General features: G+C 57.2%; 1 protein-coding gene across 2 annotated transcripts in view; it reads right to left on the bottom strand.

The window, feature by feature from the left end:
* The window catches only part of ACOT7 (acyl-CoA thioesterase 7), an 86138-nt gene that overhangs the window by 26222 nt on the left and 35913 nt on the right, over positions 1-24003 (bottom strand). For both annotated transcript variants that reach the window (XM_077763879.1, XM_077763878.1), the window contains exons 5-7: positions 22839-22953; positions 16689-16775; positions 734-850 (exon numbers count right to left, since the gene is read on the bottom strand). In XM_077763879.1, coding sequence (XP_077620005.1) covers positions 734-850; positions 16689-16775; positions 22839-22953 — 319 coding nt within the window. The remainder of the gene's footprint in view (positions 1-733; positions 851-16688; positions 16776-22838; positions 22954-24003) is intronic.

Below are 24003 nucleotides of genomic sequence, written 5' to 3'. Positions count from 1 at the left end.
ACAGCTTTCCCAGGGAGGCCGCTGTCACAGCAGTGCTGATCCAGAATCAATGTCGAGCTCTTGCAGCCCCGTGGCCAAGCGCCTCATTTCTGGGGCCCAGGGCCTCCCCTCGGAAGACACAACACATACGGGAATCACCGCATCCTGGGAGGGGACGGCCATGTCACAGCTGCAGCAGCGGCCGTCTCCCGTGGTGGCAAATGCACAGGGAGACGGCAAGTGCCGCGTGGGTGGCGGCTGCGTCACTGGGACTGGGGACAGAACGAAGCCCAGCGCTGCCCCGGGGTGTGCGGCCGGGCCGGGACCGTGGTCGCTGGGCTTCTCCGCACGATCCTGCCACTACCTACGTCAAGGGTTAGTCCTCCCCCGGAGGGAACGTGCACGGCGGGGTACACTCTGGTGACAATAGTCATTGGACTGTGCGCATGACATGTTCCGAGGGCTCTGTTCATGGAGCACTTTCAGAGGATGGGTTCACAGTGCTTTTCAGGAGGGTAAAGGCCCAAACAAGAGTTATAAGTCTTATGAGACTGAACAGTCAAGCGAGCCAATCCCAGCCTCACAGATGCACCAATAACAACAGAGCACAAGACCCTGGCTTCCTGCCCCTCATGGCAAATGGGCGGACGCCAGGGTGCGGGTGACACGAGGCACGAACCAAAAGCAAACCGGCAAAGGCAGCCAGACAGCCAAAGACCACCCGCCTTCTCTCTGTCGGCAGAGTCCCCGTTACCTTTTCTGATCTTGTCATGGAAGTTGATGGCATCCACGGAAGCAGTGACGATGTTGGTCTTGCAGTGACGTGCCGCCACGATCCCAGCCACCTCGTCCATGAGCTTCATGGTGACACCTGCATGGAGAATGGCCATGTGGCAGATTAGACACGGGGAGGCTGCTCTCCACCCTGGGAACAAGTCGTAAAAGACAAAGCCCTCCGGCTACGCAGGGGCAGGGGCCGCGGCCGCGACCAGCGCTGGGCATGGGGGTGCGTGATCGGGGCGTGTTGAGCTCATGATATAAACCTGGCTTCCCTGGGAGCTCTTGAAAATCACCACAGCGGATGGCCTAGGCCGCTGACAAAATGACAGCCCGTTCCCTACCCTCTACAGATACCTATTCCTTCGGGAAGGTTTTGTTACAAAATCCACCTGGATGGCCGCACCCAAAGTCAGCTGACAAGTGAGAACGTGGAGAAATCAGGACCCTCACGCATCGCTGGCGGGGATGAACGAGCATAGCTGCTTTGGAAATAGTCGGGAGTTTCTTAAAAGGCTGAACCTTTTACCAAACGACACGGCAATTCCACTCCCAGGTATGCACCCCAGAGGACTAAGGACTGACGTTCTCACAAAACCTTGTACCCGGGCCCCGTGATGGCGTTACTCACAACAGCCCAAATGCACATCAGCTGATGATGGGATGGAGAAAATGTGGCACATTCATAAGATGGATTACCCAGCGAGAAAAGTAAACAAGCACGGACCCGCGCTACATCACAGAGGCGCCTTGAAAGCACGATGCCAAGGGAAGACGCCATCACGGAAGACCAGAAATTGTAGGATTCCCTCTACAAGAAAGGCCCCAAATGGGCAAATCCACAGAGGCAGAAGGCACATTAACACTGGCGTGGGGCTGGTGGGTCACAGGGAGGTGGGGAGTGGCTGCTAATGAGTATGCAGCTTCTCTCTGGGGTGATGAGAAGGTTCTAGAACTGTTTGTGGTGTGGTTGTGTAGCTGGGAATATGCTGAAAATCAATGATTTTTAACAGCAGAGTTGTATGCCATCTGAATTATTTCAATAAAGCTGTTATATAAAATAAACAAGAAAAGCGGCTCACAGAAGGCCCTGCTGTCTTCATTTTTAAAAAATGTTTTATTTATTTCTGAGAGAGAGAGAGAGAGAGAGAGAGAGAGACAGAGTGAGCAGGGGAGGGTCAGAGAGAGAAGGAGATACAGAATCTGAAGCAGCTCCAGGCTCTGAGGTGTCAGCACAGAGCCTGATGCGGGGCTCAAACCCATGAACCGTGAGATCACGACCTGAGCCAAAGTCGGACGCCTAACCGACTGAGCCACCCAGGCGCCCCTTACCGGGATTCTTTAAAAGAAGATACTCCTACGTGATGGCGAACAAACGACCCTGAGGAGCAGACACTTAGCTGAGGCCTGCCATTTCCAAGGCGCTTTCAGAGATATTGGCACATCGATCGGGTTAATTCAAGCAGGAAGGGGTCGGGAGCCCCATTTTTCAAATTAACAACAGAGGCTCAGACACACATCGGTCCGATTCCAAAGACTGCAGACAGAATGCTGGGGAAACTGCTTTTCTGAGAGGAAAGAATTGCGGGCACCGGGTTTTATCTCCAGGCGACTGAGGCTGGGGGCTTCGGCGAGGCCGGGGAGCCTCTGGCCCTCAAACAGCTCAGCTCAAAGGTCTGAGACAAAGGGTCACACTTTGCTTTGCAAGGAGCCTCCGGTGGGCGAAGGTGGTGCTGGAAATGACACAGGCGCCTCCTGTAAGCCCACCACGAGGCCCTATGGAACCCCCCCCAGGGGCCTCGGCGAAGCCCAGGCGCCCCCCGCCCAGCCCTCTGAGGAGGGAAAGCACAACACAGCACCCAGGGAAGTCGAGCTTGTCAGCAGGGCCTGCACCCCTGGGGGTCCCTGGGCCTCTGGGGGACCCACACTGCGGTGTGAGCACGGCCCTACCTCACAGCGGTTCCGACGGCCCGGGCCCGACCGCCCCATCCCCCCTGCCGGGCTGGGGACCCTGGGCGGGCGGGTGGCCCTCTGAGTCCCGGGTCCAGCTGCTGCAAGTACAGGAGGCGCCAGCCTGCGCCCGCGGGACGGGCCCGGAGCTGCCCGCCAGAGCAGGCCAGTGACGGTCTGTGACACTCCACACCCGCTTAACGGGAGACTCTGTAAGAGACCAGAGCTTTGGAAGATAAATGAAAAGGAAAGAGGAGTGAAATGTCTCAGAACGCCAGGAAACACGCGGAGTGAGAATCACATACTTTGCTCAGGGGAGAGGGGGGAGTGTGAGCGACAGAGAATCACACCATGTACGTGTGCGAACCACAGAGGTCACAGAAGCAGGCCTGAGGCCCGGGGCCCACCTCCTGACACTGCGTGGCTTCAGGGGGTGCATGAGTGTGCGGGAGGGTGCACTCATGTGCAGGCATGTGTGGGAACGTACATATACGCACATGTGAGAATATGCACACATGGCAGAATGTGTGTGCAGGAGTGCACACGTGTGTGCATGTGCGTTCAGTTTCACAGAGGGAGAGACCACAGGCTGAGTTCTCCTGGGTTGATTTGCCTCATAAGGAACTGAGCTGTTCCGACCGCTGGACAAGGGGCCCCTGCCCGCTGGTTTTGAATTCAGAAGGCATTTTTTCATAGATCTACTGTCAGTATGACAAGTAAACTTCCTTGCGCAAGCAGCGTTGAGAGAGGCTGGGTCCGCCATGAAACACCACGGCACCGGCACAGATTTATATTCAGAAAATGACCATCTGGTTTCTCGGAAGAGTTGGACCCAAGAAGGATGAAGAGGGAGGATTCTGGGGGCGCCTGGGGGGCTCAGTCGGTTAAGCCTCTGACTTTGGCTCAGGTCATCATCTCGTGGTCCATGTTTGAGCCCACGTCCAGCTCTGTGCTGACAGCTCGGAGCCTGGAGCCTCTTTGGATTCTGTGTCTCCCTCTCTCTCTGCCCCTTCCCTGCTCGTGCTCTGTCTCTCTGTGTCTCTCAANGGGAGGCATCTGGGGCATTTTAACTAGAAGATCTCAGATGTTTGTGACAGAACGTGTATTATGTGTGGCTGTCCTTTTCTCAGATGGAGCCTCCATCAGGGTCCTCCTGACAAGCCAGGGACAGGGAGGATTTTTCAAGAGAAAACGGAGGGGGGGACACGGAAGTGTGGCACGGGCTGCGGGAACGAAGTAGAGAAGCGACGGTGGCAGTGGCAAGAGCCACCGCTCAGGCACGCGCAGTCCTGCGGGCTGGGTCGGCCCTGGAGGGAGAGCACTTATGTTGCTCCCTGGTAGGCTCTGTAAATACTGAATGCAGGAATGAATGAATGAGTGAGTGAATGAATGCAGGACTGAATGAATACGGCGGCCCTGTGAGGTAGGCACGTTATCTGCCTCCGTCTTTCGAAGCAGGAACTGGAGGCACAGAGGGGCCTGTGTCCAAAGGCACAGCACTCGCGCGGGGTAGATGGGGGACCTGCCCCCGATCACGGGTGCCAGAGGCCACGCTGCGCTGCTGCTCGATCCAGGATCTGGAGGTTCGAGTGGAATCCCTAACGGAGGCGGGGTACGAAGAGAGTGTGGGATCACGGTGACAGGTGGGGGGGGGGTGGCAGTAAAATTAGCGTGTGTGGGTGTGGAAGGTCTCAAAGCCAGAGCTGCCAGCCGTGAGCCACCAAGCAGTTGTCCTCAATGTCGGGATCTGGGGGGTGGGGAGGGCGTTAAGAAGGCAGGGAAGGCAGAGTCTGAATTGGAAGCAGTGTCCGGAACGCAGGAAGTCCCCACGACGACCTCCCTGCTGATAGGTCCGGAGGAGCAGAAGCCGTTAAGAATGGAAGAATAAATGGACAGAGGGCATAATCAGCTCCTTCAAACTGGGCTTTGGCCCATGTATCCAAAATGCAGGTTGAGACTCCACGAGCTGCTTCGTGGTGATTAAAAGCATTGTAGGATCTGAGCGTGTGGTGACCAGGATAGGCTCCGAGCCTGGGACAGACTCTGGGGAAAGACTGGAGCAGCTGGGTGACCTCCTGCTGCTGGATGCCACTGCCAGCCCCCGAGCTGCACCCCAGACCACCCGTATCACGTGTGACTTGGAGGCCAGCACCGGGTGAGGGCATGCCGGACTGTGTCCCTGCCCAATTCGGAACCTGGCATAGAGAATTCAGGAAAGGGTTGCACTGAATGAATGAATGAATGAACAAATGAATAAACGAATGAAGGCTCGCCAGCTATGGATCACATTCAACCCGAGGACGCCGCTCCAGTAGCAAGCCGTAGGGCCCGTGTCTGGTTCACAATCACTCACTGACGAGGCCAGAAGGGCCTGCGTTCCGTCCAGAGCCAGGTGTGCCGGGGGACCCGTCAGTAAGGCANGCCAGCACCGGGTGAGGGCATGCCGGACTGTGTCCCTGCCCAATTCGGAACCTGGCATAGAGAATTCAGGAAAGGGTTGCACTGAATGAATGAATGAATGAACAAATGAATAAACGAATGAAGGCTCGCCAGCTATGGATCACATTCAACCCGAGGACGCCGCTCCAGTAGCAAGCCGTAGGGCCCGTGTCTGGTTCACAATCACTCACTGACGAGGCCAGAAGGGCCTGCGTGTTCCGTCCAGAGCCAGGTGTGCCGGGGGACCCGTCAGTAAGGCGGGTCCTCAGAGCTACCTGCTGTGTCTGCTAACAGCCAGCCTACAAATCTGAGCTGGGGCAGCAGCAAACCTCACACAGAACGCTGGCATTTTATGGCCAAGGCCACTCGTGGACTGCATCCACAGATCCTAGGACCCGGAGAGGGGGCAGCATTGTGGCAGTGTGCGTGTCTCTTAGGAGACTGTACCCCAAATTGGGGCTTGATCCCAGGTACCGGGAGCAGGGACTCATAGGGGCAGCGGTCCCCACACGCGAGACCCAGGTCTGCTCCACAGGGGACAGCCCAGGGGGCTGGCGGGGTCCAAGCCCCAGGAAGGCTGTCACCTGGACCAGCTCGGCCCACGTCCATCAACCTGTGTCTCCCTGGGAGGCCACGGCCGGCTCGACGGGAAGGGACAGCAGAGCAGACTTTGGGGCCCGCTACGTGGGAAAGCTCTGTCCACAGCTCATGTGTGGCCTTGAAGACGGAGCCCTCCCGGTGCCCGCGGTGACCATGGGAAGTGTGACATCAGAGATGGAGGCCGAAACGTCTGCCAGAGGCGACAGGCCTCCTCCTGGCCCCTGGGGTCTGCGTCCTTACGAACGCATATTTCGTCTGCTCCCAAGTGAGGCAAGGATGCTGTGGTCCTTTGGGGAGCCACGTGTTGAGGGACTTCCGGTGTCCACTCGATTGTCCTAAGATGCTGATTTCAAGCTCCTGTTCCCTCTTCCTGGTTGGGGGCAGCCCTGGACACAGCACTGCGTGGGGCTGGTTCTGACACTTTCTCGTTACCCGCTGCTAAGGCAAAATGATGAGGTACAGTGGCCCAGGCAGAGATAAGATCACCGAAGGCCTCATCACGTCCTGACATGCTGGTGAGGCCCGTTTCCACACAACTCAGTAAGTATCTATGACAGAAGACACAACAGATCACAAGCCATGTGTCCACTGAGGAAAGTAAACTTGGTTAAAAACACCCTCCCCCACACCCAGTGGAAACCTCCCTGACCGGTTTGTGACCGGTGCCCCCCTAACTTTGGTACTGGGCCCACTGGCTGCTCAGAGAAGCCAAAGCCACCGGCCGTCCTCAACACTGTCACCACGTCCCGTTCACTCTTCGACACTTAAAATATCAAGTACTCGAGCCTCCCAAAGTGCCTCTGTCCAGGGTCCCACTGGAAAACCTTGTCAATGTCTCTTCCCACTTGGGTACAACGGGGGCTCCCGGTGACGGGACAATCACTCTGGCAAATCAGTCTGTCGTGGGCTGTCCCCGTTACCCAAAACTGCACATGTACTGCCCTTGGACTCTGCATCCACCGCAGGAATCCTGGGGAGGCAGAAAACGCGACCTGCGTGGCCACCAACACACAGATAAACACCGGGTGCCGGAGATATTTTTGAATCTAACATTTAACTTGCTCAAGGGTTTTTCAAGTATCAGCAGCGTGTTGGCTGGCTTAAAAATAGAGGCTTAAATTTATTTTCCCGGGCCCGACCGGCGGGCTGGGGCACGCGTGCCTACAAACCCAGAGCAGCCATGAGCCGCTCGGCGCCCAGAGCCACTGCCCACGCTGTGGGTGGCGATCTGAGATGCCCTCGTTTCTATATTTAATCCCAACTGACAGAGCGTGGGTGCCAGCCTCCTATATTAAGAAAACAATAGTAAGTTCATTCTATTTTTACTAGCCCAACCCCCCAGGAATGGCAAAGGGTTATTCTGAGAGCCGGCGGAGTGACAGCCTCCCGAGAAGGTCTGGCTTCTCTCTCCCAGGTTCCCAGTGTCCCTGTGGGCGTCTCTGAGAACCAGGGCCATGAGCAGGGGACTATTCAACGAGGTAATTAATAAGGATTATTTTTGGCAAGTAACACACAGGGTAGTAAAGACGAGTTTCTGATGTCAAAACGTCAAAAGCGGGAACTCTGGCAGAGGCTCCGGCACAGCCCGGGAGCATCATGGACTCAGGGAGCCAGGAGAAAGGGCCACCCGGCCATGCTTTTACCCCTCACCCTTGGTGTCTGGGAACTCGAGAAGGTCACAAGCGAATGTGCCTACTGCTGTTTGAGGATCGATACTTCCTTGTTCTGAAAGGCAGTGGGGAAAGTAGGGCAGGCGCACTCCTGCCCCGACAGCCAAGGGAGACGGGATGAGGTGGCGGTCCTGCACAGAGACCTCCCCGGTGCCCCCCACTTCGGGAAGTGCGGGCTGAGCCCTGGGGTCCATGCAGGGCAAGGTCGCGTCTCTTAAGGCCAAGCACCAGCTTCCTCAAAGCAAAGACCCAAGTCAGGGTGAAGGGGGATATTAAAGGATTCTGCGCCCATGATCCTCAACAGGAAGGACACTGTTGGGGGACATCTGTGCCCCTAACGATGCAGCTAAATATGAAGCGAAAGCTCATTAATCTGGCACCGAAGACAAAGATCCCAGGGCCCTTGCAGAGGGACCATTCTGCGCTGTACGGCTGTCCAGGTTTCTCAAGCAAAACGCTCCACATTTCCGGAAGAAGAGACACGTGTGCCGGTCAGCCACACGCGTCCCCCGGGCTGAAGTAGGCCCGTTCCCGAGACAGGCGTCAGCGGGGTCCTCACCACCGCCAGCTCTGGAGGGCGGGGGCAGCACCTGGGGTCCCAGCCCTGGGGTTTCCTGCCCCACTTCCCAGGGATGCCTTCCTGGACACGAAGCTGCTCCCCAGGGCTGCAGAGAACGCCTTTTGCAAGAACAAAGATTCTTAGAAAGTGAGAACGGGGAGGAAGGCAGCCAGCGCCGGCGCAAGTGTTGGCCGCATGGTGACGAAACGAGACCCCAAAGCAGCATGTGCGTGCTCACCTCGGGCCCCCAGGAGGCCAGGTCCCCAGAGGTCAGAAACGTGCCTCACTCCCGTCTTCTCCCTCCTCCCCAGCCAAGGGCTCCACGCACCGTCTACCACGCAGCAGGGGCTCCAGTTAAATGAGGCCACAAGACTGGAAAGGAGCATCTGTGCCTTATTCTGGATTTTGCAGCGAAATCAATTCCTCCCACAGGTGCAAACACTGCTATTTCCCAACCGCCGTGCGGAAACCAAGCAAATAAGAGCATCTGGGCGGGAGGCCTTCTCCTGCACCCTGTCTCCCAGACGTCCTCTGCTGGGGCCACCTGCTTCCCCCGCCGGTGCACCCCGCCTCCCTCCCGCTGCCTTCTCCCGAAGGTCCCAGCTAAGCCGTGCGGTCCCCCAGCCTTGGGACCCCCGGTAGCCACGCGTGGCCCCTTGGGTGCCAGATGTACGTGTGGCAGGTACGAGTGCCGTCTCCTGACGCTTTGGGTGGCGGCATCTGCGTCGTGCTCTGCAGCGACCCTGGGCCTCTCACCCCCTCCCACGCCCTCCTGTGCGGCCGCCTCTACCTCCGTGCTGCGGCCCTCCTTCCCGCACGGGGCCCCTTCGTTGTTTCCAGTTCGTTCTGCGCCTTGCAGGTCTGCTCTGCCCCAGGTCCTGCTCTCAGCCGTGAAGAGGTCACGCCAAGTCCCCACCCTGGGAGCCTGCGCTCCAGAAGGGGTGGTGAGTGTGTGTGAACAGACAGCAGGTGGGGGGTGGGGCCTACCTTACACAGGGTGGGGGGTGCAGAGGGAGTTGGGGGGAAGGGGCCCAGGTGTCCTGGGGCTGTGAGGGGCGGGGCAGCAAGGCAGGAGGGGGGATAAGGGGCCCAGGGAGGCACAGGGAGGGCCCTCCTGGAGGCCCCATGAGGACAGAAGCGGCATGAATACAAAGTCGTGGCGTCTCCTGGGAGTGAGATGGAGCCACCACAGGGTCTGCAGAGGGCCCGGCCCGACTGCACTCGGGTCTAACAGGACCGGCGAGGCTGCAGCACTGAGAAAAGAAGGGGTTCAGGGAAGTCGGGAGACCAGGCGAGAGGCCATTTCCCTGGAAATGGGGAGCAGGCGGAGCCCGTGGAGGAGGTGAGAGCTCACACTCTGGTATGTTCTGAAGGTGGAGCCCAAAGGACAGGCTGAGAGATGAGGCGGAGAGCCTGCGAGNTGGCCCGGCCGCCACTGCAGGGGGACGCCGGGAGACCCGGGGGGGGGGGCCCTCAGCCATCCCGGGGGAGGTCCTGGGGACTCAGCGTGACGCCAGGGGAGAGGGGTGGCTGCAGCTATAAACCCGCAGGCCTAGGGCAGCGTGAGGCCAGCTGAGTCCCAGAGGGATTCCCAGAGGGAGGTGCGCAGGGTGCGGGGAGGGGAGGGAAGGCGTCTGGGAGGGAGGTGGAGAGGGGCTGGATGAGCTGGGAGCGCCAAGACCAGCCCTCAGGCTTTGGCTCTGGCAGGCCAGGGGGCTCCTCAACGGGAGGGGGTGCGGGGAGCAGGTCCAGAGAGGATGACGAGAGACAGGAGGGACGGAGCGTAAGCGGCTCGCCGACACGCCACGTGGAAAGGGGGAGCGGAGGCATGGGGTGCAGGTGGGCCGGGGGCACCTCTCTGCCAGGAAAGAGAGGACCGGCCTCCAGCTGGCCTGAGGACACGGAGGCCACTGTGACAAGTGGAACATCAGCGACTCTGACGACAAAGGTTTTGTGACAATCACGACCCCGTTATTCTTTTTCCAAAGCAAGTGAACGGCAGAGCTGGGAGCCCTGTCAGGTCCGCAAGGTCACCCTAGAAATTGGGCCCCAGCACAGCCAGCACGCCCCCCGAGACGGCCACAGGGCTTGGGAGCTAAGGGGCCCCACCGGCACACTCACTTGCAGACTCACAACAGCACGGGACAGAAAGCCTCGCACTCTGGCCCCTTCTTTTCTGAAACGGCAGCGTTCACTCCCGGAGCCGATCGGCGCCCCCACTCCCCGTGCGCTGCGTGCCTTCACTGCTCTGAGACCCGGGCTGGGGTGCAGGCGTGGCTGACGCTGAAGAGGCAGAATCATTGCGGTCTGGGACCACCCCACGCTCAAAAGCAAGTGCCGGGGAGGGTCAGGCAGACGGGCCTGGCTCCCCCCCAGGACGTGGCCTGCACACAGGCCTGTCCTACGAGTGGGAAAGACACCAGTCTGCCACCTGGGGCCCGACCTGGCAGTGTGACCTAAGGACATTGGAGCTCCGTACGCAGTTTGACTTCCTGCCTGTGATTCTAACAGAGAAAAGCTGCTAATAGCTTAGAACACCCCTCCTTTATGGAGAGTCTGTAAGCTCCCTTCCTCTCCAGCTTTGGGGTCTTCCAGGGGGTAAATAAGAGGTCAACAGGGGCGCCTGGGGGCTCCGTCGGTTAAATGTCTGACTCTTGCGCTCGCCTCAGGTTGTGATCTCGTGGTTCGTGAGTTCAAGCCCCACGTCCGGCTCCGCGCTGACAGCACGGAGCCTGCCTGGGATTCTCTCTCTCCCTCTCAAAATAAATAAATAAACTCCAAAGAAAAAAAGAGGACAACAATGATTAGCCGTAGGAACAGTGTTCTCCCTCTTCCGGCTTCTCAGGAGGTAGCATGAAGGAGGGCGCTGGGCGGCTGCCGTAAGGGCGCCTGGGCAGACAGCAAGATTTCAGAGCCGGGAACGGTTTTCAAAGGCAGGAAACCCGCTCTGGGCTGGATCCCAGCAAGCTTCACTGTTTCCAGCTGTGTCCTCTCCCCCAGGCCGTCCCGACCAACAGAATCACGGGGCAGCTCCAGGAACTGCCATGCCCGGGGCTCCCCACGACACCCGGTCCTACTGATGGGGCCCGGGCACCTGCATTTTGAGTGCCCTGGTGATCGCAGCGCAGCAAGGGCGAGTCCACAGCCTCTCGGGAAAGTGGACAGACCGACACTGTGGGAAGGAGGAGCTGGTCAACGGGGCAAAACCCCAGACGTGGGCAAGAAGCGGGTCCAAAGCCCAAACAGAGGGCTGACTCTACAGGAAAGGAGGTGGGGGGAGGGGAGACAGCTCCAGAGGAAGGCATCCTGAGGTAGAGAAGGTCTTAGAAAGATGGCCGACCCTGACAGGTCCGCAAAGGCTGTGCTGGCAGGGGCGGGGCCAGAGCTGCAGGAATCTGATTCCAACCACACGCAGCAGGGACTCATCTCAGGGGCAGCAGGCTCCCCACCGAGGTCCCCAGACCAATGGGTGCTTGAGGGGTTCAGGACCCAGCGGGGGGAGGGGCACAGCCATCCAGAGCAGTGGCTGCGGAGGGCGGGTTTGTTAGGCATGGCAGGGGGGAGTGGGTGACATCACACCCACACAATTTGTCATTCAGGAGAGCAGCCGGCAGGAAGATGGTGATGGGCCCTGGGCAGAGGCTGGGCTGAGCAGTGGGGACCAGGTAAGGGGACAGGCAGAGGTGTGGCCAGACTCGCTGGATTTCTGAACAGGAACCTCAGAAGCCGTAAGGTGATGCTCCAATGCCTCCGAGTCCTGGGGAGAGAATGCCAGTCCCAGCCAGGAAACATGCAAAGTGCAGATAAACTACTTCTGAGCCCCACAGGGACTGTCCCCCTTTCTTCTATAGCAACTCCAGTGTTTGACAGACGCGTCTGGCCAGCTACACCCACCAGCGGACGTGAGTGCTGGGTGCAGGCTCCTGGGAGCCCCCCCAGCAGCTGGACTTTAATCCGTCTGATATACACCTTTCACAGGAAGCCACTGGGGGACATGCTCGGCCTAAACCAGCCAAGAGGAAACTAGAAGCTCTAGGAGTCTGAGCACCGAGCCCAGGAGAGCCATGCAGGCAGGTGCAGGGACCAGGCAGGCGGCTCGTCGGGTGGGAGGGGGGGAGCGCTCTCTCCATGGAAACATATACTGAATGACTGATTGCCCGGCAGGCAACACGGTACTGAGAAGCATTTTACAGAGGGACAGAGGCTGGGAGGGACTAAGCTGGGGGTTCAAAGTGGGTGGAAGATGAGGTGACGAGGCGGGACCGTGGTGCCAGAGCCACACAGCAACGCAGTCACGGCGCTCTGCCTGGCTCGGCCCCGGCGGTACTCACGCCGGCAGAGTCTGAGAGGGGCAGGGGAGACCGAGCCACAGACACACCGGAAGCACAGCCGGAGTAGCTGGCAAGGGCGGGGGCGGCTGTGCTTTGTTTAAAGCCATTTTGGACCCCTTCCACAGAACATCTGGGTTGAAAATCATTAATCTAAAACTTTTAAAAAGTGCCGAAGAAAAAAATCCAAGGCCACCAAAAGTTTAGAAGTGCAGAATTTGCGTGGAGGACACCCCCGTCTGCGCTGAGTGGGACGCCGGCCTCCCCGCAGGGAGCCCCCCACGATCGTCATGGTCAGGCTGGTGGTGAGCAGAGACACCCCTCCCGGGTGAGGAAGCCCGCGTGGAACGGCTCACAGAGGGCTGGGCAGGTAGCAGCCCAGAGGAAGGAAGAAGCAGGGGCGCCTGGGGGGGCTCAGTCCATTAAGATTCTTGATTTGGGCTCAGGTCATGACCTCACGGTTCATGAGATGGAGCCCCAAGCCCAGGTCTACATTAACGGGATGGAGCCTGCTTGCTGCTTGGGATTCTCTCCCTCCATGCATGGGCTCTCTCTCCAAATAAACAAATAAACTTAAAAGAAGAAAAAGTTCCATAAGGAAAGGGGGGTAGTGGGCGTGGGTGGCTCAGTTGTTAAAAGTCTGACTTTGGCTCAGGTCATGACCTCACAGTTTGTGGGATCGAGCCCTGTGTTGGGCTCCGTGCTGACAGCTCAGAGCCTGGAGCCTGTTTTGGATTCTGTGTCTCCCCTTCTCTCTGACCCTCCCTTGCTCACGCTGTCTGTTTCTCTCTCTCTCAGAAATCAATAAAACATTTAAAAAAATAATAAACTTAAAAAATAAATTTAAATTTAAATAAAAAACAGAAAAGGAAAGCAGCAGAGAACATCTCGGGAACCAACAGGGAAGAAGAGAACAAGGTCTTTAAGAAGACGAATCAAACAAACTGACACACAATCAGCCCCACCATTTCCTCAAATTACTAGAAAGCAACGTTTCATGATAGTTAAAATTCGACCCAAAACATCGGAGAAAACAAACACACCTGCAAACAAAAACAATGAAAAGTAGTTCTATTTCAGGCAGACTTTTTCTATTACTACTGTCACCAGTCATTCTATATGCTGCCACCTTATTCATTTCTTTAATTATCTGAGTTATTTTGGTCGTGGAATCTCTTGGGTCATCCAGGTTTGTTCCCGCGCCGTCCGCAGGGACAGACAGACAGCTTTACTTCCGTTCTGCTGATCCCTGTGCCTCTGAGTTTCCCTCTTATTTAACTGCAGTGACTAAAATCTCCAAAGTAATGTTAATTAGCAGTGAGAGGGCAGCCGCTTGCGTTAGTCCTGACCTCAGGGGACGCTCCTCAGAGATGCCCCTCTGAGTAAGATGCTCACGTGAGAGCTCAGATACCTACGTTTTATCCTGTTCAGGGAGTACCATCCATTCCTATTCTTTTTTTTTTTTAATTTTTTTTTAATGTTTTATTTCTTTCTAGGAGAGAGAGAGAGAGACAGCGTGAGCAGGGGAGGGTCAGAGAGAGAGGGAGTCACAGACTCTGAAACAGGCTCCAGGCTCTGAGCTGGCAGTCAGCACAGAGCCCGACGCGGGGCTCGAACCCACGAACCGCGAGATCATGACCTGAGCGAAAGTCGGACGCTTAACCGACTAAGCCACCCGGGCGCTCCCATCCATTCCTATTCTTATGGAGTGTTTTCAGCAAGGATGAGTGTCGGGTGAGTTTATGAAAAGGTCCTCACTGTGGCATGAACTTAACCCCCGCCCCAGATTCCTGGCAAGTCACCCCTTCAGGGGCCACAACCAACAGCGGGCGAGGGGAAGCGGTGGGGAGGCCAGAGAGGACCTGCATGGGCCCACCCAGGGCTCAGGGAAGGCAGAGGCCAAACCCCAGGCCGGCGCTTGTGCGGAGGCCCCGACGGCAGAACCACAGGATGCAGACGCGCTCCTTCCCAGCACCCTCTGCGCCCTCCCGCCGGCTCCCTGCTGCTCCTGCTTCCCTCGGTGAGTCCCCGGAGGGCCTGTCCACGCACCCAGGACAGGACGCAAGACCGGGCATCTGGCTAGAGTCCTGCAGTCCATCTGGGGCCGTCCCCCCCACCCCACCAGTTTTAGCATGGCCAGTGGTCAGCATCTGCGCCATGTGTTTGTGAGCGGTGGGACAGGAGCGGGTCCACAAGATCAAGACCATCCAGGTGTGAAAATCACAGAAAATAGCGTGAGGGAATGGCTTTTCAAAGACACGTCCTCAGTAGAGGATGACTGAATAAAAGCCAAATTGGCACCCATCTCCGCAAACGAGCTTCTCCTGCGTTTGGCACCCAGTGAATTACAGGTCAGAGGGGCTTGGATTCCCAGGGGTTTTGACACCATTGTATCGACAGCGTTCCCTCTGTAGGAAAACGCCATCAAGTCCCACATCTCTCGCGCGTGTTTCCAGCACAGTGTTTACCTTGTTCATTTGCCCCTGGTGAGTTACTAGACGCTGTTTAGAGAGTACGTTTGATAAAAATGTTAGGTGTGTTTTTTTTTTTAACTTGTGGGCACAAACCCCCTACTAAAATAGGCATCAAGTGGGGCGCCTGGGTGGCTTAGTCGGTTAAGCGTCCGACTTTCGCTTAGGTCATGATCTCGCGGTTCGTGGGTTCGAGCCCCGCGTCGGGCTCTGTGCTGACTGCCGGCTCAGAGCCTGGAGCCTGTTTCAGTCTGTGACTCCCTCTCTCTCTGACCCTCCCCTGCTTACGATGTCTCTCTCTCTCTCTCTCTCTCCTAGAAATAAATAAAACATTAAAAAAAATAATAATAAAAATAAAAATAAAAAAATAAAAAATAAATAAAATAGGCATCAAGTACTGTAAAGCCATCGTAAACAGGCCTTAAATGCCCTTCTTATAAAACCGTGCCTGTACTGAATGGACGTAGCAGCCCAGGGCGCGTGGATGAACATGACACACATGGGAGTCCAGATTTCCGACAGCTCCCTCACTCGCACCCTCCTGCACGGGAAGGCAGAGCCCGGGCTCTTCAACGGGGAGACAGCAAATGGAAGAAACGCCATCTTTCCCGAACTTCCAACATGTGGATGAGATAAGCCAAAATTCTAGCACAGAGTTCCACCAATTCCAGGCGGGACAGAGCTCAGTGAGGCTGAAAGGCAATTCTCAGCAGTTACGGGAGCCTGGGCTCCGAGGGGCGGGGCTTGGAAGAGGGGCTGCCCCCCACTTCCAGGAGGGCGGCAAGGGCTGGTTAAGAAGAGGGTTCAAGACAGCCCATGAGGCCGCACTGTCCTCAGGGCACGGAGGTGCCCTGCCTGCCACCGCACGCACGTGCCCGGGAGGTACTGCTGGTTTGAAGCACGGCTTCCGTTGGGTAAGATCTAAGTTAATCACATCTAGGGGCGCTGCCACCAGCATTTAGTTGAGAGAGGAAAACAATCAGGAAATTAAAAAAATATATACATATATATGTATACGTATATATATATATACCTAAAAGCAGATTAGCTAAAAAAAAGAAAAAAGAAGAAACAAACTTTAAAAATACATCTCCAATCCCATGGCCCACTATCCTACGCTTCTCAGCCTGGAAGTGATCTGTGCCTCTTGATCACGGAATGAGCCCCTATAAAGCAGCTCTGTGACTCTATGTGGGGCCCTGGAGACCACATAGACAGTAAGATCGAGACTTGCTCCTGAGGCCTCCCCTGGTGGAAATACCAATGTAACCCTGCACAGAGTGGTACCATTTGAGCTGGCCTTTGAAGGATGAACAGGAGTTTTCTAAGGAGAAAAAAAGAAGAGCTGGTACTCCAGGGAGCATAAATGAATGGCACTGTGCCAGTGCCTGTATATTTACTATTTTCTGCAAATCACAAAAGCAATTAGACTCTATTAAGGTGTAATTGAACCTGGAGCTAAGTCCTCCCTGTGACCCACTGTACTTCCTGAGCCGGGAACTTTAAGGCCTGTGTTATTTAAGGTGGAATCTGACCAAAGGAAGAAATAAATAAAAACATCAGCGGCAAAACCACATTCAAGTAGCCACTCTCTGTTAGTGGTGACTAACAGAGTGGTGACTAACAGTGGGTGACACTGTCACTACTCACTGGGGACACCACTGTCCCCAACTAAACAGCTCACGGTGACACGGTCCCGGCATTGTGTGTGACCCTCCATCAGGACAGCCATCCATCTGACTCTCATTTCCAATTTTAAAAAGAGGCACCGACTGTATTTCGGTAATTTATTATGCAGCCTCTTAAAAGTTTAAACTTCTACTTCATTAAACACAAGAGCCTAAACTAGGTCAGATGGCAGCCGGGCTCCTGGGGGGTCAGCGGGAAGGCGCAAACGGGGCCGCGGTGTTCTTACCTCCGTGCACGAAGCCGTGCAGGGTGCAGTCGGAAGGCCCCACCAGGTGGATCAAGCTCGACTGGCTGTAGCTGACCGTGTTCGGCTCTGCAATTGCAAAGGAGAGAGATTAGGCTTCGGGACAGATCGCGGCCCGCGACGGAGCACGGAGCGCGGAGCGCAGAGCACTACGCCACGCGGACAGCTCGGGCTGACGTCTCAACGTGCTCCGTCTGGGGAAGAGAAAGGCTTTTGAGGGGTGACCAGCCACTCTTTGGTGGGACTTGATGTCACTCCCTGGGGACACCCGCGTCCCCAGCAAGGCCCTCTCCCAAGCCACAGGCAGCCGGGAGACACCTCGCGGCTACACGCTCCCAGGGCTGTGGGCTCCCTCCGTCAAGGCGGTCTTCCGTCGGGCTCGGACTCCCAATTTTGTAAACGATCATGGACAATGTCTCAGAAACTGATTACGCAACCTCGCAAATGTGTACGTTTACAGTTCGCGGAACACAACGGGCGAGGTGGAAACGGGAACGTGAGGGACACACCGCAGACTCGGCCTCCCACCAGGCCCCCAGGCTCTGACTCGCCCAGGAGCCTCGGCACCCAGAGGCATGCCAGCCTCTCCCTGCCAGTCAGCGCCCCAGCTCGCCAAGTCCCTGGGGGCATCCCTCCCTCCTTGATGAGGCCTCCGAAATATCTGCAAGAGGCTAGAGGCTGCGCTTAAACAAAAACAGAGCAACAAAACCCTGTCCCCAGCAGGCGGTTATTACACCGACACACTGTCTCCTCTAGCAGGTGCGGGTAACCCAGCCGCCGCTCCCACCTTCCAGAGCCTTCTGGGCAGGGATGATGCTCATCTGTCTCCTGCCTGGACGGCTGGTGCTCAGAAGGGGTGACCCTTCCTGCCCCAGCAAGGCCGAGCTGTCAAGGAAGCTGGCCCCCGGGGCCCCTGCGTGGCGGGGACCCAGTGCAGATGGGGAGGGGTCCCCTACAGAAGAGTCTGCACAAACAGGAGCGCCGCCCTGCAGGCAAGGGCTGGCGGCGCGCCGTCTCCTGCACCAGCAGTCCCTTCAGAGACTGTGCGACGCTCCTCCACACGGAACTGCAAACCACGGGGTGGCCTGAGGGGTCACAGGGCAGGGAAACTGCAGCCCGTGTAAACTGAGACCGTTAAGTATTTCACTCCAAACTCAAGACATTTTGTACTTGTCCTCGAGCTTCACAGCTTAGAGTGAGTTAGACTCCAGTTCCGAGCACCTGTGTGAAGAGCCATCGTCCAGAGGCCCCATGGAAGGCGGAAGAGGCCGTCGGCAGCTCGGGAAGCTGGGAAGTGGCTCAGACTCTTGGGGGAGGGGGGGGGGGGTCCTCGTTCTCAGGCCAGTCAGTTCTCACCTCTAGGCCCGCAACTGGCCCTGCTCCGCCCTGCCTTCCTTCCTGGCTCCCGTGTGAGGTCCCAGCTCCTGCCTCGGGCTCTGCTGGGGGTAGTGGCGGGTTCCCACAAGAGAGGCCACATGCTGGGGGCCTGGCCATCCAGCCCACCCGCCTGGATGTGGGTCAAACAGTCCTCACAAGGGGCCCCTCCACGAGCTGGCGGGCAAGGACACTACCCAAAACCACCCAACAGGCAACACAGACGACTCCAAGCGAGGGGGGATGGGGGCAACATCAAAAGCGCCAGGGAAGGCGCCCCGGGTGTCCCCTGGTGCCCAGGGGGGCTGCACGCAGTGCAGACGGCCTGTGGCAACGACTCAAGGGAGGAGACGCCCTCCCAGCTGCCACCTGAGTGCAGGCCAACCAGGCCCTGGGGGGATTCTCTCCTCCCGGGTCTCTAATTTCACTCGGAAATGGAAAAGACGTGCCTCCAGTCCCTGCTGCGCTATGGGAGGTGCAGGTGACGGTCCCTGCTGGTGGGGGCGCACCCAGCCAGGGACACGCCCACAGCCGGCCTTGGGGGCTCAGACAGCTGGACCCTTCCTGCCAGGGGACAGCCAGAGGAGCCACAAGGCACAGTGATGAAGACCCTCTCCTTGCCTGTCAGAGACCCCCCCCTCCCCCCAGCACCGTCCAGTCCACAACACACCGATCTCGAAGACTGTCTCCCTCAGGTCCTGCCTCTGCAAAGCACGCGGGCAGATGGCGGAAAGGCCCCAGGAACCGAGGGGCACACCCCGCTGCCTACGTGCGTGTCCTACTCACAAGAGACACGAAAGTCACTCTTGTAGCACAGATGAAAACCAACGGTCTCAAATCTGGCCCAATCTCAGGAGCTGCTTTGAGCAGCAAAGAGATCTGCAGGTGGATACTGATGAAATCTTTAGAAGATCAAACCAGGGAAAACTGCACACAAATATCTTTGTCAGTTTCAGGTATCTATTGATTCAAATGACCAGCCATTTGAATAGCAATCACAATGGGGCGCCTGAGGGGCTCAGTCGGTTAAGTGTCAGACTTCGGCTCAGGTCACGATCTCTCGGTCTGTGGGTTTGAGCCCCGCGTCGGGCTCTGTGCCTCCCTCTCTCTCTGCCCCTCCCCAGCTCGTGCTCTATGTGTCAAAAATAAATAAACATTAAAAAAAAATTGAATAATCATCACGACCTCATCAAAGAGATACCCCCACTGTTCTCTAATAGTGTTCAGAAGTATCAATTAGGCCGTGTCTAATAATTTACTGTTCTCAGAAATTGATCTGAGGAGCTTTTAATAAGTGAAAGCACTACAATTCTGATGGGGAAACAACACACCCACCCGGCCACACCCCAGTCCTGCTTCCTTCGGCCGTGAACTTGGCCATCACCTCATGTCCTGCGCCTCAGTGAATCACAGTGACACATACTGAAAAAACTTCTGCCAAGTGCAAGGTGGAGCCGCAGAGACGAGGGCCGTCTGTTACTGCTGCTGATGCTGCCTTAATGAACACAGAAATGGGCACCAGGATTGGGGCCCCACCCAATGGAAACCCTTTATTTTGAGAGTCAAGGGCACTGTCTATCAACCTGAAGATACACGTCTGGCGCACAGCAGCAGGGGAAACAGCAGAAGACAGTTGGGACGGCCCTGCTCTGAGAAGGGAAAGGAAGAAATGAGCTCAAGAAAGACACAGCCAGTTTGGAAGCAGAATTGAGACTGAATGGAGCCCAGAAACCTGGGGCATAAAAAGGTGGCAAAAGCCTATTGCTTCTGGGGACCGAGGGGCACAGAGATCACGGTCCAGCACCACTCAGCCCACGAATGTGCCCACGAGGCAGTGTCAAGGAAGCCACTGAGAAGGCTTGAGAAGCGTGCCTGGAAAGGACGTTCAGCGTGACTGTCACAAGCAGCTGACAGGAAGTCAAAAGACCCGGAGACCACTAAATTCAGGAGGGACAACCTCTGACGTTCCCAATCGCAGACGAGCAGGGGCCCACTCCAGCGAGCCCGAGGAGGACAGTGGACACGGAAGACCCTTCCAGACAGCTGCAAGGGACAGAGAGGACCCACCCCCACCCCGAGAGCGGCACCAGGGTCTCCCGCAGGCCCTCCCCTCCTGCCAGCACGTCAGCCCTGCGAACAGGTGGGCGCATCTGCCCTTCATCTCTCGTCCACCATCCCGCCTCCGTGTAGACAGTGCCAGCGCAAGGGGTCCATCGTTAGTTCACTGGACCCCCCGGCCCCCAAAGACACTGCTGTCTGACGCCAGGCAGGGGCTGGACAGGATTCCGGGGGAGGTGACCCACACGCGCAGAGGAGTGAAACAGGACCGGTGTCCAGCAGGCGGGATGGGACAGCCCCTCCTCCTCGCCTTCTCCGCGCACGGCCCCCTCCGCAGGCTGCCTTCCTGCCCAAACGGGTGTGAACAGAAGTGCTCCTTGCTGCTTCCTGGCCCAACCTGTCCAAACCCCGGATGTGTGAGCCTCCCTGCTCTCTCCCCTTCTGAGAGAACCCCAGAAGCTACCTGTTGAAGATGCAGAGCCCCAAGACAGAGTCCACACCATCTGCAGGACACCCCCTAATTAGAACACCCTGTTTGGACTTTACAGGAAATAAACCTCTAGTACGTCAGGCACTAGGACTTTCAGGTTCGGCAGCTACGCTGACTTTGGCTGATACAGAACCTAATGTTTGAACCTCAATTTACGATGACATCCGGAACCTGAGGGAGGTCCCCAAGGCAGCGACAGGAGAGGATCAAGACGGTCATAAACAAACACAAATTCCCCTCTATTGCGTCTCCAGCCAAGGAAACAGAGGCCCAGAGAGACTAAGCTCCCATGAGGCAGAGGCGGGATTCAGACTGGGGCGATCTGACTCTAGGCGATCTTTCCCTCGCTGCCTGGCCCCTGCCTCCCCACACCTCGCTCCCTCCCCAGAGCAAGTGCTCATGGGTGCAGGGTGGTGGGGCCTGGTGAGGTCCAGGAAGGCCCGCGACAGGCACCCGCACTCTCATGGACGGCTCGGAGACGACGTGCCCACTGGGGTGGCCAGTCACAGGCTAGCCACAGGGAAGAGAGCCTGGGCCTAGGCCAACAACCGGAGGCAGGCTGACTGTGTCATAAACCTGACAGTCCCCCCGCAAAGGCTCCAGATGGCCAAACAGTCCCTACATGGTCAAAGCTGGACATCTGATGGCCCTGGACCGACGAGTTCAAGGTAATTGTATTTTCTCTCGTCAGATGGAGAAAACAGTAAGAAGAAAAGCTGGGTTTTAAAGAACTCCCAGACTCTCTGAAAAGGCATCTCAAGGATGAGGTCAGCCCCGCAAGGCGGTTGCTAGGCAACAGCCGGCTGAAATCTGGTTCTGGTCTCAACAGTGACAGATAGCCGCAGATATGTGGGGCGGCAGGGGTCCTCCCACAGGAAGGGGCTCGAGTGCTGGAGAGATCCCCAGGGCTAAACACACGCTCGGCCCTTCCCGCGGAGCTCCTGACCTGCTGGGTCAAGCACAGCACCAAACGCAGCCTGTACAGAGCCACGCGGGAGGCGGTGGCCGGGCCCGGGGAGCCTGTCCTGCTCCGGGCACTGGGAGCCTTGTTGGGCCGAGGCCAGCTCTACCAGGAGACTGGAGTCAGAAGTGCAGACAACGTTCAAAACACCAAGGAACGGACACATGACTTCCTTCAGGAGCATTTAAAAGCCAGTCCCGAAGCCAGTCATCTAAAAAGATGCATTTTTACTGGAACGCAGAGAGGTACAAACTAAAAGCTTGTAAAAATCTACCAAGAAATCTCGAGATTCAGAAGGCCACCACTGGCTAATATCTTTGGAGAGTAATAGATTCTGAGAAACATGTGCCAGATTTAGCGTCAAACACCAGAGCGAACAGAAAATAACCCCGTGCGCAAAGGGACTTTAAGCTGGAAAACGTGAGATTTATATTCGGTTTCCCAGACAGTCAAAGGAGGAAACCAGGACTGACCTCAGGATCTCAAAGCCCCAGACTCGGCCCTCACCCCAGCTTCCACTCCAAGCACTCGCCGGAAATGTCCCACGGAGGGGAGTGCCCAAGCAGCTCCACGTGCCGCCCCCACTCCCCCCAGCCCCGCCCTTGCTGCTGCCGGCCTGGCACGGTGTCCCCTTCCGGTCTAATGAGAACACTGGTCACGGGGCACCTGGGTGGCTCAGTCAGTTGAGCATCCAACTCTTGACTCTGACGCAGGTCATGATCTCACAGTTTGGGAGATCGAGCCCCATGTCGGGCTCCGTGCTGAGCATGGAGCCTGCTTAAGACTCTCTCTCTTCCTCCCTCTGCCCCTCCCTCGTGCACACTCTCTCTCTAAAAAACAGAAACAAGAAAGAACACTGATGATGACTGGGCGTGGGGCCCACCTGGGTAACGCAGGACCCTGAGGTCCTTCCCTCGACTACACCTGCAAACCGTTCTGCGAGTAAGGGTCCCGACACGACACGGACAGGTCTTCAGGGAGGCCTGCCTTCAGCCCCCTCCAGCTTCTCTGTCCGGATCCCCTCGGCGCCGAGTTTGGGCCTTTTCCTAAAGCCCCCCACCTGCCCTGAGCCCTCCCGTCCCCCGTCCCCTCACTGCGGACTGTGCTGCTGGGGAGAGGGCTGTATGCCGCACGGACAGGGGCCTGGTGCAGGAGACAGCGGGGCTGCGCTGGCCTCCGGAGGAGAACGTTCCCGAGCCGGCCACATCCCACACCGGCTGGCGTGAGCCCCGCCCCACCCCAGCCTCACCTGGGTTCAGGACGGGCTGGACGATGTCCCCGTTCCTCCACTTGGTCTCCATGCGCTCCAGCTTCTGGGCCTCGTACCGCTTCCGGCCTTCTTCTTCCTGCTCCTGCCGGGAATACTGCCGAGACGCGCGGACAGCGGTCAGGCCGGCGGCCGCGAGCCCGGCCTCCCTCCCCGCAGCCTCCCCGGCCAGGCCCGGCTCAGCCGCCGGGGCTCAAGGCTTCCTCGGGCGGCCTACATTTATGTAACTGGAAGCCGTCTACTGTTTTTCTAATAATACATGTTTAATATAAACAGCAAAGCACAGGGAAGGTGGAAATCTCATGCCCTAGCGACCACCCAAGTCAAATGTTTCATGTGCTTCCTAGAATTGTTTTTACGCCCATGTGTGTACAGAGAGCTCTACCATGCCATGCGAGAAAAGTCTTTTTTTAAACTGTATACTTTTAAAAAAAATGTTTATTTTGAGAAAGTGAGAGAGAGCAAGCGGGGGAGGGCAGAGAGCGAGGGGGACAGAGAATCCCAAGCAGCCCACGCTGTCAGCAGGAAGCCCAGCGCGGGGCTCCAACTCCCAGCCGTGAGATCGTGCCCTGAGCCAAAACCAAGAGTCCAAGGTTCCGACGCTCAACCGACGGAGCCACCCCGACGCCCCCGTGGGAGGTTTCAAAGTAGCCATGGTTTGTCCTCTCACTGCTTTAGCGGAACTTAATAATTTAACCTGACTCAGAAGAGACCAGGTACCTACAAGTGCGCGTTCAGCCTGCCCCAGCGTGTCCCTGTAAAGCAGCGTCACACCACCAATCAGTAGCTTACTTTACACCTGGCCTTCCCTTCCTGGGATTCATTCCTGGACCCAGAGCTACAGCGTCCAGGGAGCCCCAACAGGGTGAGGAGACAGCAGGTTTCCTGTGGGCCCTTGACGTCGTGGCTCTGCTGACCCCTAGCCTGTTCAACAGGCTGCACGTCTGCAAGGAGCACCCCCCAAAGCTAAGACAGCCCCACTGGGGTTTTCTTAATGGATCACAGGGGTTTGGGCCCAAGAAGTTAAGAATAAGCACAAACAGACAAAAACTGGCACAAAAATTGGGGTTCCTTGGGTATAGTGGGAGATGCTGGGTTTCTCTGACGTGACAGCACGGGCCCCATCCTCTGGCCCAGTGCAGGGTAC

This window comes from Crocuta crocuta, unplaced genomic scaffold, assembly GCF_008692635.1.
Source record: "Crocuta crocuta isolate KB4526 unplaced genomic scaffold, BGI_CrCroc_1.0 scaffold13, whole genome shotgun sequence".
In the NCBI taxonomy this organism is placed as follows: Eukaryota; Metazoa; Chordata; class Mammalia; order Carnivora; family Hyaenidae; genus Crocuta; species Crocuta crocuta.
Note: the sequence above shows the minus strand (reverse complement) of the source record. Positions and strands in the feature narration are given on the sequence as shown.